Source organism: Colobus angolensis, unplaced genomic scaffold (genome assembly GCF_000951035.1).
Source record: "Colobus angolensis palliatus isolate OR3802 unplaced genomic scaffold, Cang.pa_1.0 Scaffold200, whole genome shotgun sequence".
In the NCBI taxonomy this organism is placed as follows: Eukaryota; Metazoa; Chordata; class Mammalia; order Primates; family Cercopithecidae; genus Colobus; species Colobus angolensis.
This window is the reverse complement of record NW_012115156.1, coordinates 5,059,394-5,073,674: the sequence shown is the minus strand read 5'-3', so window position 1 is coordinate 5,073,674 and position 14,281 is coordinate 5,059,394. Positions and strand designations below refer to the sequence as shown.

The following is a 14,281-nucleotide window of genomic DNA, read 5'->3' as shown; positions in this document are numbered from 1 at the left end:
GAATCACCTGAGGTCGGGAGTTCGAGATCAGCCTGAGCAACATGGAGAAACTCCATCTCTACTAAAATTACAAAATTAGCCAGGTGTGGTGGCGCATGTCTGTAATCCCAGCTACTCGGGAGGCCGAGGTAGGAGAATCACTAGAACCCGGGAGGCAGAGGTTGTGGTAAACCAAGATTGTGCCATTGCACTCCAGCCAGGGCAACAAGAGTAAAACTCTCTCTCAAAAAAAATAAAATAAAAAATAGGCCAGGCATAGTGGCTCACGCCTGTAATCTCAGCACTTGGTGAGGCCAAGGTGGGTGGATCATGAGGTCAGGAGATTGAAACCATCCTGGCTAACATGGTGAAACCCCATCTCTACTAAAAACATAAAAAATTAGCCGGGCATGGTGGCAGGTGCCTGTAGTCCCAGCTACTCAGGAGGCTGAGGCAGGAGAATGGTATGAATCCAGGAGGCGGAGCTTGCAGTGAGCCAAGATTACGCCACCTGGCCACTGCACTACTCTAGCCTGGGCGACAGAGCAAGACTCTATCTCAAAAGAAAATTAAAAAAAAAATTTAAAAATCTAAAAAATAAAAATAAAAATAATTCCTTTTTTATGAGGAAGTGTTATATAGAATTATTATTAAAAGACAGCAAGATGCTTCTAATTTAACATGATGTTCACTAGTCTGTACCTAAACACTGACTACCATATATACATAAGCCATGATCATTACCATCAGCTGTAGTTGCTTTTTGGTGAGGCATAAGCATGGCGGCAAATTCTTGAAGCTGATTTCCTCTGATGATCCTATCTAGGTACATTTTCTCTAGGATCCCATAGGCAGCAAGTTGCTGGCACCTTTCATCCTTAAAAAGAGTAGCTAGCATCCGAGAACGCTGCTGTCCTAAGAGAAATAAATGAGCATCAAATTTCACGATGTTATTTTCACAATGTTTCTTCAGGAAAAAAAAAAAATCTATCTTATGACCTCATTTTTATCTACTAAATATACAGCCAGTACTCATTATTCATGGTAATCATGGTCTGCAGTCACTGACAACACTGAATTATCAAGCACTAAACTGCTGCTCCTATGGGAATAAAGGTTAGGTTCCTGTGAGCATCTGATCACAACATTTTCATCAACGAATTAATCTGTAACCTTGTTTTATGTGTGTTTCTGTTTAGAGACATCCTATTTAATATATATATTGTTGATTCATTAACATTGAACTCACGGCCAACACTATAAATCACACCTAAATGAAGCTATCTAACACACGTATTTTCTCCATAGGGCACTTAAGACCACCCCCTAGACAGCACTTCAGCACTATGGCTGGGTGCCATTGTAAAGAGCAAAATCACTGAAAACAGAACAAAAGTGTGAAAAACATGATCTTAAACAGACCATGAAAAGGCTATTTGTGTAACAGTATAAAAGTAAAAAAATAAGCAGGGAATCTACATGTTCAACCTCAGGTGGAAACATGTCAGGACATTCAAATGTTTTGCCACACTGCACATACCTGTAAATGACAGTGGAAGTGCTGCAAGTGTTGACTTTGGGGTTATAAATAAATTTTAGCAAGGAGGATAATTCAGAAACACGGAATCCACAGATAAAGAAGAGCAACTATATAGTCATACATGAAGGATTTTGGGCCAAAATGTTACAAGCGGTTGGAAGAACACGTGATTTCTATTTTCCTTTTCTTATTTGTACTTCTACAATAAACATTCATTATTTCATTAATAAAAAATTTATGAAAGATGAAAAAATATCTGATAGGGAGACTTAATATTAATAATTTCAATTTATATTTTCAAGGAACTTTAGTGACAACTGATAACATTTAAAAAAATGAAAAGGATCCTATCAATAACCATTTTCTTTTTTTTTTTTTTTTTTTTGAGAATCTTGTACTGTCACCCACGGTGAAGTGCAGGGGCGCAATCTCAGCTCACTGCAAGCTCCACCTTCTGGATTCACGCCATTCTCCTGCCTCAGCCTCCCGAGTAGCTGGGACCACAGGCGCCCGCCACCTCACTCAGTTAATTTTTTTTTTTTTTTTTTTTTTTTTTTTTTGAGACGGAGTCTCGCTCTGTCGCCCGGGCTGGAGTGCAGTGGCCAGATCTCGGCTCACTGAAAGCTCCGCCCCCCGGGTTTGCGCCATTCTCCTGCCTCAGCCTCCCGAGTAGCTGGGACTACAGGCGCCCGTCACCTCGCCGGGCTCATTTTTTGTATTTTTTGGTAGAGATGGGGTTTCACCATGTTAGCCAGGGTGGTCTCGATCTCCTGACCTCGTGATCTGCCCGTCTCGGCCTCCCAGAGTGCGAGCCACCGCGCCCGGCCACCTTTTTCTTTTTAAATATGTTTCTAGCTCTTTATACCAAAAGAGCCTAACCACAATGACACCCAGAAGCAATGAGCATATCTAATGTCCAGATCTTGGTAGCCCATTAAAAAGAACTAGGGATCCTTGAAAAATAGCTGATTTCAAGTCTGAGGCAGGCAAAATACAAGATAAATCCAAGTCACCTTTTTCTGCTAATTCGCAGGGAAGTATTCAAAGGTTAATGGGGCCATGTCAAAAAGACGTAACTGGCCAGGCACAGTGGCTCATGCCTATAATCCCAGCACTTTGAGAGACCAAGATGGAGGGATTGCTTGAGGCCAGACTACTCTGGCCTCAAGACCTCATCTCCATTAAAAAAACAAAAAAAGGCATAACCTAGTCATGTTTGAGGAACAATTTGAACATCAAAAAGAGTAACAATTGTTAACTGATTGTCATACGCTGAATAAATAAAAAGCTGTGTCAAATATACAAGAATGTTCATAGCAGTACTATTTCTAGCAGCCAATAAGAAATTAGGATAAATGAATTGTGGTATTGTCATACAATGGAATACTATATAACAAGGAAAATGAAGAAAGTACAAATACACATAGCCATGGATATACTTCATAAAATTGAGCAAAAGAAGAATGAATACACTATATGATTTCATTTACATAAAAAAAAAGAAGACTAATATATACTAGTGATTACTCTCGTAGGGTTAGGAGTTGGGGCTAGTGACTTCAAGAAAGCATAAAGAAGGCGGAGTGTTGGTAACATCTTGTTTCTCGTTCTGGATGCTTGTTACATGGAGGTGTTCAGTTTGTGAAAATTCATCAAGCTGTATACTTTTCATACGTGTACTTTTCCTGTGTGCATATCATACCAACAGAAAATAAGCAGGAAAAAAGTACAAAGTAAAAAGTTCAAAATAAAAGTAAAAAAAGGAAGAAAAAAGTTCATGCAGAAGAATAGAATGAGCAAATCACCATTTTGTAACATACAATGTAATGAATGACCCAAGCAAGGATTATTACTATTATTATTTATTTATTTATTTATTTTTGAGACAGAGTTTCGCTCTAGTTGCCCTGGCTGGAGTGCAATGCCGCAATCTCGGCTCACTGCAACCTCCGCCTCCCGGGTTGAAGTGATCTTCCTGCCTCAGCCTCCCGAGTAGCTGGGATTACAGGCATGTACCACCACGCCCAGCTAATTTTGTATTTTTAGTTGAAACGAGTTTTCTCCATGTTGGTCAGGCTGGTCTCAAACTCCCAACCTCAGGTGATCCGCCCGCCTCGGCCTCCCAAAGTGCTGGGATTACAGGCGTGAGCCACCGCCCCCGGCCCCAAGCAGAAATTCTTAATGGATGCTAATTTATTATGCAAAAGGAAGTAGAGAACAGAATTTTTAATGTCATAGAATGCAAAAAGCTTATTGATATGGTTTCAGATTCCACATTGCAACTAACCTGTAAGAAACTATACCATTTGTCAAGTATAGTATCAAAGAATATCCACAATTACCTGAAAATGAGATTAAAATGTGCTTGTCTTTTCCAGCTACACATCTGTGTGAGGCTGAATTTTCTTCATATACTTTAACTAAAACAACCTATTCAAACAGAGTGAATGCGGAAGTGCCTATAAGAATTGAGCTGTTTCAGTCAGGCGCGGTGGCTCACACCTGTATTCCCAGCACTTTGGGAGGCCGAGGCGGGCGGATCACAAGGTCAGGAGATCGAGACCATCCTGGCTAATATGGTGAAACCCGGTCTCTACTAAAAAATACAAAAAATTAGCCAGGCGCGGTGGCGGGCAGCTATAGTCCCAGCTACTCGGGAGGCTGAGGCAGGAGAAGGGCATAAACCCAGGAGGCGGAGCTTGCAGTGAGCCAAGATTGCTCCACTGCACTCCAGCCTGGGCAACAGAGCCAGAATCTGTCTGGAAAAAAAAATTTTTTTAAATGCAAAACAATTCCATTCCCGGTAACATTTTTTGCTTAGAAAAATATAATTGTTTTTCATAAAAGTATGCCATTTATGTTTACATGTAAAGGGTCTATTATTGCTTCTTTAAAATAAATTAATAAATTATCTTAAATTACTCATTTAATTTCTAATAGTCAGTAGATAGAATCTACATAAACAAGAGGTTTTGGGTTCTCAATACTTTTTCAGAGTGTAAAGGGGTCCTGACACCAAGAAATTTGAGAACCTAAAGTATTGAAAGAAAACATGGAGGGATTTAAAATGACATATAATTTCAGAGTAGGGAAGACTTTTCTAAGCAAGTCAACAAAACTTAGAAGCCATTAAAGAAAGATTAATAAATGTAATTAAGTAAACATTAAAAGGTTCTGCATGGGAAAAATGTCACAAACAAAGCCAAAAAGATGACAAGTTAGGAAAAATTTTAATTTTCCTTTATATCTAAAGAGCTTTTACGAGTCACCAAGAAAGGACAAACAACTCAGAAAATGGCCAATCAACATAAATGTATAATTCACTCAATAAAGAAATACAGATTTTTCACAATGTTTTTAAACATACGAAAAATGCTCAAGAGCTTTTGTAAATACAAATTAAAACTAAAGTGAGATATGGTTTTTCATCTACCGGATCAGAAAAGATAAAAGAATGTGGTAATATCTGTGTAAGAAATCAGGTGCTCATGAATATTTTTGTTTGGAGTGTAATAGTACAGGGCAATGTGTAACATCTATCAAAAATTCAAAAGTATGTACCTTTGGATCCAGAAAGTTAACCTATACATATACTCATACATGTGCATAATCACTATAGTTTTGTGATTGACTAAATGAATTATGATAAAGCCAGACAAAAGAAAATCAAAAAGAATGAGTTATATGTACTGACATGTAAAGATCACAATGATGTACACAGTTACAATAAAAAGGTAAGTTGCAAAAGTGTGTATATGCTACCATTTGTATTGAAAGAAATATAAGAAACCAGTAAAAGTTCTTTAGAAAAAGAAGCAGTACCATGTTCATGTACTGCCTTTTCAGTAACAAAAAATAAAATAAATAAGATTACTAGTCTATAAAGAATAAAATGGGATGGGTGTGGTGGCTCACACCTGTAATCTCAGCACTTTGGGAAGCCAAAGCAGGTGGATCACGTGAGCCCAGGAGCTCAAGACCAGACTGGCAACATGGAGAAACCCCATCTCTAGAAAAACACAAAAAATTTAGCCAGGCATAGTGGTGTGCACCTGTAGTCCCAGCTACTTGGGAGGCTGAGGTGGGAGGATCACTTGAGCCCAGGAGGTTGAGGCTGTAGTGAGTACTGATTGCGCCACTGCACTCCAGCCTGGATGATAGAGTGATTTAAGAAAAGCTATGGTTTAGAATTAGCATTTCCTCTTAACGCCCATTCTACTTCATAAGTGATTTACATGCTATAATTCAGTAAAAAGAACAAACAATATTTGTTACATGTATTGAAGAAAAGGATAAAAGTCAGGTCTAAAACTGAGGCTTGAAGGTTAAAAAAAAAAATCAAAAGCAATGTATTAATTATCATTTCATCAATCTACAGATTTTAATTTTTGTTTCACTCTGCATAATTCTCACTTAAGTTGATATCCACTTCTTTAGTGAAATTTTAGAACTTTACATTATCTCTTTTAACTATTCTTTTTTTTTTTTTTTGAGACGGAATCTTGTACTGTCACCCACGGTGAAGTGCAGGGGCGCAATCTCAGCTCACTGCAAGCTCCACCTTCTGGATTCACGCCATTCTCCTGCCTCAGTCTCCTGAGTAGCTGGGACTACAGGCATCCGCCACCATGCCCGACTAATTTTTTGTATTTTTAGTAGAGGCGAGGTTTCACTGTGTTAGCCAGGCTGTTCTCAATCTCCTGACCTCGTGATCCGTTAAGGCGTAAGCCACCACACCCAGCCCTCTTTTAACCATTCTTAACACATATGTATAATAGACTGATATGAACATATTAAATTATTTTAACAAATCATTTTATTTCTGTTTTTGTTTAAACACTTAAACTACATTTACCATAATTGTATTACGAAGACATCCCTTTGAAGAATAGTTCCTTGCTAAATTTTCCAACAGTAACCAACCTAAGGTTATTAAGCAAAGATAACTGTTCATTTAAGTATAAATTATTATATGTTTACCTGCTGATGCTAAGATCGTACAGTGCAAAGCATGTTTTAAGGCCTCTAGTCTTTCACTTTCGTGGACTATTGTCTTGTAAGACAGTTCATTGTACCTTTGTGCAGCTTCAATGAATTTTCTTCTATAATCAAGAACACGTGCATAGCATACCTACAGAGGGAAAATGTTTCAATTAGGGGACAAATTAAAAAGCGAGAGTTAAAAAAAAAAAAACAGAAACAATTTCTAATATTTAAGAGCATCTATCAGATGTTCTGGAATATCTTAATATGTCACAATTCTCCAATACAAAATTAATTCCAAATCAACTTATCTGTTACCTTATAATGTATCTGTAATTGTTCATTGGTTGATTCATTCTGAAGCAACGATGCTCTATTTATGTAAGCCTCCGCCTGGACTGGATCATCATCCTCCAGATATAGCCTAGCAATCTTCAAGTAAGTCTCCAGTTTATAATCTACATTGTACTGTCTAGGATGTAACAGAAAAACACATAATGACTCAATATTTTGTCAAGAAAATTTTAGGAATAATAGAAGATATGTTGTTTTCTCCTCATACATATTCTGTTACCGTAAGGTAATCAAACTTTTTACTGCATTATACAAAAACTAAAAAGTTTTATTGAATTTTTATTATCATTAATCACATTATATCTTAGCTGCTTTTAATCCTCAATCTCACAAGCTAAAAGCTAAAGAACAACTGCCCAGTTTAGGGGTATATCATATATGACTAGTGGGACAACCTTCCTAGAAAATAATTGGGAAATATGCTCTCCAACCATCCTTTGAATCCTTTAAAATGCATATACCCTTAACCCACCATACATTTACCTTTAGAAAATAAATCCTAAGGCCAGGCGTGGTGGTTCATGCCTGTATTTCCAACACATTGGGAGGCCTAGGTGGGTGGATCACCTGATGTCAGGAGTTCAAGACCACCCTGACCAACATGGTAAAACCCTGTCTCTACTAAAAATACAAAAAATTAGCCAGGCATGGTTGGCACACACTTGTAATCCCAGCTACTCGGGAGGCTAAGACAGGAGAATTGCTTGAACTCAGGAGGCAGAGGTTGCAGTGAGCCAAGATCGTGACATTGCACTCCAGCCTGGGTGACAGAGTGAGACTTAGTCTCAAAAAAAAAAAAAAGAAAAGAAATCCTAAAAAGATAGCCAGGAATGTGCACACATATGCATATAAAAGGATATTAATTTGTAAAATTATTTATAAATATCTATGCTAGAAAAAAAATGGAAATCACCCATTATGATATCATTGATGATGAAGTTGTGGTGCATAAAAAAGGTAGAATACAAGGCTGGGCATGGTGGCACACCTATAATCCCAGCACTTTGGGAGCCCGAGGCAGGCAGATCGTGAGGTCAGGAGTTCAAGACAAGCCTGACCAACATGGTGAAACCCCGTCTCTACTAAAACACAAAAATTAGCTGGGCATGGTGGCACACATCTGCAGTCCCAGCTACACGGGAGGCTGAGGCAGGAGAATAACTTGAACCCGGGAGGCGGAGGTTGCAGTGAGCCGAGATCATGCCACTGCACTCCAGCCTGGGCAACAGAGCAAGACTCTATCTCAAAAAAAAGAAAGGTAGAATACTGTATAATTATGATCTAGTCACTATGTATTTTTCCTAAGTGAAAAAACTGGATAAAACAGTATGTAAAACACTATTAAAATGTATTTCTATACACATATATCAAAATAGTAATAGCAATTATCTGTGGGTAGTAAGATTATAGGTGGTTTTCATTTTCTTCTTCATCTCAGTGGTCACATTTTATGCCAGGAATGTATAACTAAAGACCTCACATAATTCAAAACTCACATGAAACAAGATTAATCCTAACAGAAAAATTAATCCTATTTACCTGCAAGAGTGGTGCTACCATATGGCAAGAACACAGAGTTTATAATTCACTTGGCCCTAGATTTGAAAATAATTCTATACTTTATTGATTTGGGGGGGATGGAGAATGGGAGGAGAAATTTATGCAAATTTAATTTTTTGCATATATTAATATTCTGTACTTTTTTCCATTCACAATTCAAATATACATTGCTTGCCATGTACAGCACTATATTCTTGAATTTTCCAATTTTTTGCCAAGTGTAACTATTATATCAATTACTTTAATAATCAGAATGAATCATTTTTTGAAAGAAAAAGTTCCCATTTATCCAAAGTCTACATTTAGTCACTTTAACTTGTTTAGAAAACCAATGACACTTTTATCTCTTTGGTTTACTCACAGATAAGGATAATGCTACAGTACTACTAAAATGACAGTTATGACCACTGCAAAAAACAACATCTAATTTTATATTTATTTCAGCTACCACTGAAAAGAAATCAATTGCCCTGTGCTAGGGAGAAAATGCTAGGTAAAGAATAAGACGAATGCAATCAAGAAAGCCCAGGTTTTTCAAACTACCAAATTATCAAGGGACCTTGAAACGCAAAATTCAACATCTACATACGAAGGCTTTTTTACAAACTGGCTGCTTTTTCAAGGAGCATCATTGCCTAGTAACTTCATAAATAATGCACAAAAGGCAAGATGTCTGAAGCAGTGTCTGCCTCACTATTGCAAATATTAATGAAGAACAAAAAAAGAATCCCTCCTTCACCTGGTAAAGAAGTAGAAAGGCAGATGAAGACATTTTTAAGTCCTTCACAGTTGGTACCGTTTTATACTTGCCAACTTGAAGAGGAAGTGTTTTCAATACAATAACCAATAGTCTCACACCTTTCATCCTCAGACAATATACTTAGGAGAAATGTTTCATAAAGAAGTATAAATTTTAAAAAATATATACATCAAGAGGTAAGACTGGTTGAATAAGAGTTATAAACCATCTTTTTTTTTTTTTTTTTTTTTGAGACAGACTCTTACTCTTGTCACCCAGGCTGGAGTGCAGTGACGAGATGTCGGCTCACTGCAACCTCCACCTCCTGGGTTCAAGTGATTCTTGTGCTTCAGCCTCCCTAGTAGCTGGGATTACAGGCACACACCACCACACTTGGCTAATTTTTGTATTTTTAGTAGAAACAAGGTTTCATCATGTCGGCCAGGCTGGTCTCAAGCTCCCGAGCTCAGATGATCTGCCGACCTTGGCTTCCCAAAGTGCTGAGATTACACGCATGAGCTACCACGCCTTGCTATCTTAATTTTTTAAAACTGTTTTTCTACCTCATTTTCTCTAGTATCTCAAACCCAACAATCCTTGAACCCACTGTGCCCTCCAAACCACTTATCCCTTACATGTCACTGCCTTTCCCCATAAAGGCCTCACTTTCCTCTTTACCTAGCCTAACTCCTATGGTCACTCATTGTAATCACTTGTAATCATTGAATTGCATAGGCATTCATCTCCCTTGTCCCTCTCTTGCTGTCATACTTGTTGGGCAAAAGTCGTAACTGTGGTTAAACCTAATTGTTTGCTCACTCCTTTCCTGCACTCATATAGCTGAAATGTGATGGGAAAAAGCAGCAAATCAAATTTTTTTTTTAGATGGGGTCTCAGTGTATTGCCCAGTCTGGGCTCAAATTTCTGGGCTCAAGGGATCCTCCCACCTCTGCCGGGACCGAGGCTTGTAGCTGGGACTATAAGCATGAAGCCACTGTGCCCAGCATGACTGATCTAATTTTAATCATTATGACCTTTAACAAGTCCTTAATGTTGCCAAGTTCACATGCTGAGTCCATTCATTGTCCCACTCTCCTAAGGGGATTACTTCTCACAAGTAAGACACTCCTTATCTTACTTGACCTATCAATGCCATAGCTCATCACCTGCCCCTTGATACACTTTCCTCATTTGGCTTCTAGGACACCACCCTCCACAGTATTCTGATTTCCTTCTTACCTCAATGGATAATCCTTCTCATTTGCTACAACTTCCCCCAGGCCCTGACCTCTGGCCTCAGTATACTCAGTTTCTACCTCATTTTCTCTAGTATCTCATATTCCTTTGGTCTATCTACATTCCCTCCTTTGGCCATCTCATCCAATCTAATGGCTTTAAATTTCATCTATATGTCAATGACTCCCAAATATGTATATCTATCTCTCCTAATCTCCAGACTAATATATTCAACTCCTTACTACATATTTCTATTTGGATATTATATGTCCAAAATGAAACTCTCAATATTCCCTACAAGCCTATTCTTCCCTACTCCAACTCTCCAACTGCTCAGGCCAAAAATCAGGACTTGACTTTTTGCACACTCTACATACAAGCCATTAGGAAATCCTTACTCTACCTTAAAAAACGTATCTAGAATACTTCTCACATCCATCTTATCTGTGGTACTGTATAAGCCTTTTTTAAAAAAGACAGGGTCTTGCTTTGTGCCCCAGGTGGGAGTACAGCAGTGCAATCATGGCCCACTGCAGCCTCAAATTACTGGGTTCACACAATCCTCTCGCCTCAGCTTCCCAAGTACCTTGGAGTATAGATGTGTATCACCAGGCCCAGCTAATTTAAAATAAAAAAAAATTTTTTTGTAGGGATGGGGGACAGTTTCACTATGTTGTCCAAGTTGGTCTCAAACTCCTGGGCTCAAGCGATCCTCCCACCTCAGCCTCCCAAGTAGCTAGGACTATAGGCATGTGCCACCATGTCCAGCTTTTTTTTTTTTTTGGTGGAGATGGGGTCTAGCTTTGCTGCCCAAGCCAGTCTTGAACTCCTGGGCTCAAGCAATCTTCTCCCACGTCAGCCTCCCAAAGTGCTTGGACTATAGGCATGAGCCACTGTACTTGGTCTCACAAGCCTCTTAACCAATATCCCTACTTCTATCACTGCTTGCCTACAGTTTATTCTCAACCCAGTGGTGAGACTAACTATTTAAAACAGCAGTCAGATCATTTCACTGTTCTGCTGACAATTCTTCAATGGTTCCCCCTCATTTCACTTAGTGAAAAGTCAAATTCCTTATAATGGCTTATAAAACTCCACATTACCTGGTCCCCAGTACTCTCTGTTCTCATCCCTCATCTCTTGCCCCTTTGCTCACTCTACTCTATCCACACTGGCCTCCTTGCTCTTATTAAGAAAACACTTCAAGCTTGCTCCCATCTTAGGGCCTTTGCACTAGCCCTCCCCTCTAAGAGTATCTAGTGATGATATTCGGCCAGGTGCAGTGGCTCAAACACCTGTAATCCCAGCACTTAGAGAGGCTGAGGTAGGCGGATCACTTGAGGTCAGGAGTTTGAGACCAGCCTGGTTAACATGGTGAAACCCCATCTCTAGTAAAAATACAAAAATTAGCCACGTGTGGTGGTGCGTGTCTGTAATCCCAGCTACTTGGAAGGCTGAGGCAGGAGAATCGCTTGAACCAAGGAGGCAGAGGTTGCGGTGAGCCAAGATCATGCCATTGCACTCCAGCCTGGGCAACATAGCAAGACTCCATCTCAAAAAAAAAAAGTATCTGGTGATATTCTTTCCTCAGATCACTCATAGCTACTCCCTTACCTCCTTCAAGTCTTTGATAAAGTGACATCAGGGCCACTCTACTACCCCAATCACCCTATTTAAATATACATACAACCTGTCCCTGCTTTGCCCCTTTACTTTTCTTCACAGCACTTATCACCTTCTAACACACTACAAATTTTTGTATTTGTTCGTTTCCTGTACTAGAATGTAAGAAAAAATATAAGTGAGCAATTATATACATCCTATGTATAGTCATCCAATATCCACTATTTACTATACTTTTGTCCTGTTTCCAAAGGAATTCCCACCAACACTTGGGCTGCATTTCTCCAATCTTCTTCTTTCTCATATATAGATGCAAGATGCTGTCTTATGGAAGCAACCTGGAATAACAGGTATACATGTCAAATCATTTCAACTGACATTAGTAACTAATTAAAGTAAGTAGGAAAATTATTCTAAAGTGGCAATTCAACATACTAAGCTGCCAAATAAATAGTACAAGTTTATCGAGACCACCCAAGTTTTCCTATAAATTTTGCATTTACAGAATATCAAAGTAGTGAACTGAAGCAACACATTTCTGCAATGTGGATTATGGCAAAATACTGTAGTTTAAATGTTGAATTTAGCTTGTATGTTCCTGCATACACGATGCTGGAGTTTTCCTGTTTTCAGCTGAAATACCAATTTTACTGATTTTAAAAAATTGTCTAGAGAGCAATATTTGGTTCAGAAAATCAAGTTTTACTTTATAAGCAAATGTCAGTTGGAGTTGTAACATCCTAATATTTACTTGATTTTGCATCATAAAATGCTGTTTGGCACAAAGTTTTGTCAAAAATGAAATTGGATGATTATCTCTTTTTTTTTTTTTTTTTTTGAGACGGAGTCTTGCTCTGTCGCCCAGGCTGGAGTGCAGTGGCACGATCTCAGCTCACTGCAAGCTCCGCCTTCTGGATTCACGCCATTCTCCTGCCTCAGTCTCCTGAGTAGCTGGGACTACAGGCATCCGCCACCATGCCCGACTAATTTTTTGTATTTTTAGTAGAGGCGAGGTTTCACTGTGTTAGCCAGGCTGTTCTCAATCTCCTGACCTCGTGATCCGTTAAGGCGTAAGCCACCACACCCAGCCCTCTTTTAACTATTCTTAACACATATGTATAATAGACTGATATGAACATATTAAATTATTTTAACAAATCATTTTATTTCTGTTTTTGTTTAAACACTTAAACTACATTTACCATAATTGTATTACGAAGACATCCCTTTGAAGAATAGTTCCTTGCTAAATTTTCCAACAGTAACCAACCTAAGGTTATTAAGCAAAGATAACTGTTCATTTAAGTATAAATTATTATATGTTTACCTGCTGATGCTAAGATCGTACAGTGCAAAGCATGTTTTAAGGCCTCTAGTCTTTCACTTTCGTGGACTATTGTCTTGTAAGACAGTTCATTGTACCTTTGTGCAGCTTCAATGAATTTTCTTCTATAATCAAGAACACGTGCATAGCATACCTACAGAGGGAAAATGTTTCAATTAGGGGACAAATTAAAAAGCGAGAGTTAAAAAAAAAAAAACAGAAACAATTTCTAATATTTAAGAGCATCTATCAGATGTTCTGGAATATCTTAATATGTCACAATTCTCCAATACAAAATTAATTCCAAATCAACTTATCTGTTACCTTATAATGTATCTGTAATTGTTCATTGGTTGATTCATTCTGAAGCAACGATGCTCTATTTATGTAAGCCTCCGCCTGGACTGGATCATCATCCTCCAGATATAGCCTAGCAATCTTCAAGTAAGTCTCCAGTTTATAATCTACATTGTACTGTCTAGGATGTAACAGAAAAACACATAATGACTCAATATTTTGTCAAGAAAATTTTAGGAATAATAGAAGATATGTTGTTTTCTCCTCATACATATTCTGTTACCGTAAGGTAATCAAACTTTTTACTGCATTATACAAAAACTAAAAAGTTTTATTGAATTTTTATTATCATTAATCACATTATATCTTAGCTGCTTTTAATCCTCAATCTCACAAGCTAAAAGCTAAAGAACAACTGCCCAGTTTAGGGGTATATCATATATGACTAGTGGGACAACCTTCCTAGAAAATAATTGGGAAATATGCTCTCCAACCATCCTTTGAATCCTTTAAAATGCATATACCCTTAACCCACCATACATTTACCTTTAGAAAATAAATCCTAAGGCCAGGCGTGGTGGTTCATGCCTGTATTTCCAACACATTGGGAGGCCTAGGTGGGTGGATCACCTGATGTCAGGAGTTC

General features: G+C 38.3%; 1 protein-coding gene across 2 annotated transcripts in view; it reads right to left on the bottom strand.

Annotated features, from left to right (window-relative positions):
* COPS4 (COP9 signalosome subunit 4) overlaps positions 1–14,281 on the bottom strand; it is a 45,228-nt gene that overhangs the window by 13,217 nt on the left and 17,730 nt on the right. For both annotated transcript variants that reach the window (XM_011941772.1, XM_011941771.1), the window contains exons 4-7: positions 12,249–12,352; positions 6,821–6,974; positions 6,500–6,650; positions 724–894 (exon numbers count right to left, since the gene is read on the bottom strand). In XM_011941772.1, coding sequence (XP_011797162.1) covers positions 724–894; positions 6,500–6,650; positions 6,821–6,974; positions 12,249–12,352 — 580 coding nt within the window. The remainder of the gene's footprint in view (positions 1–723; positions 895–6,499; positions 6,651–6,820; positions 6,975–12,248; positions 12,353–14,281) is intronic.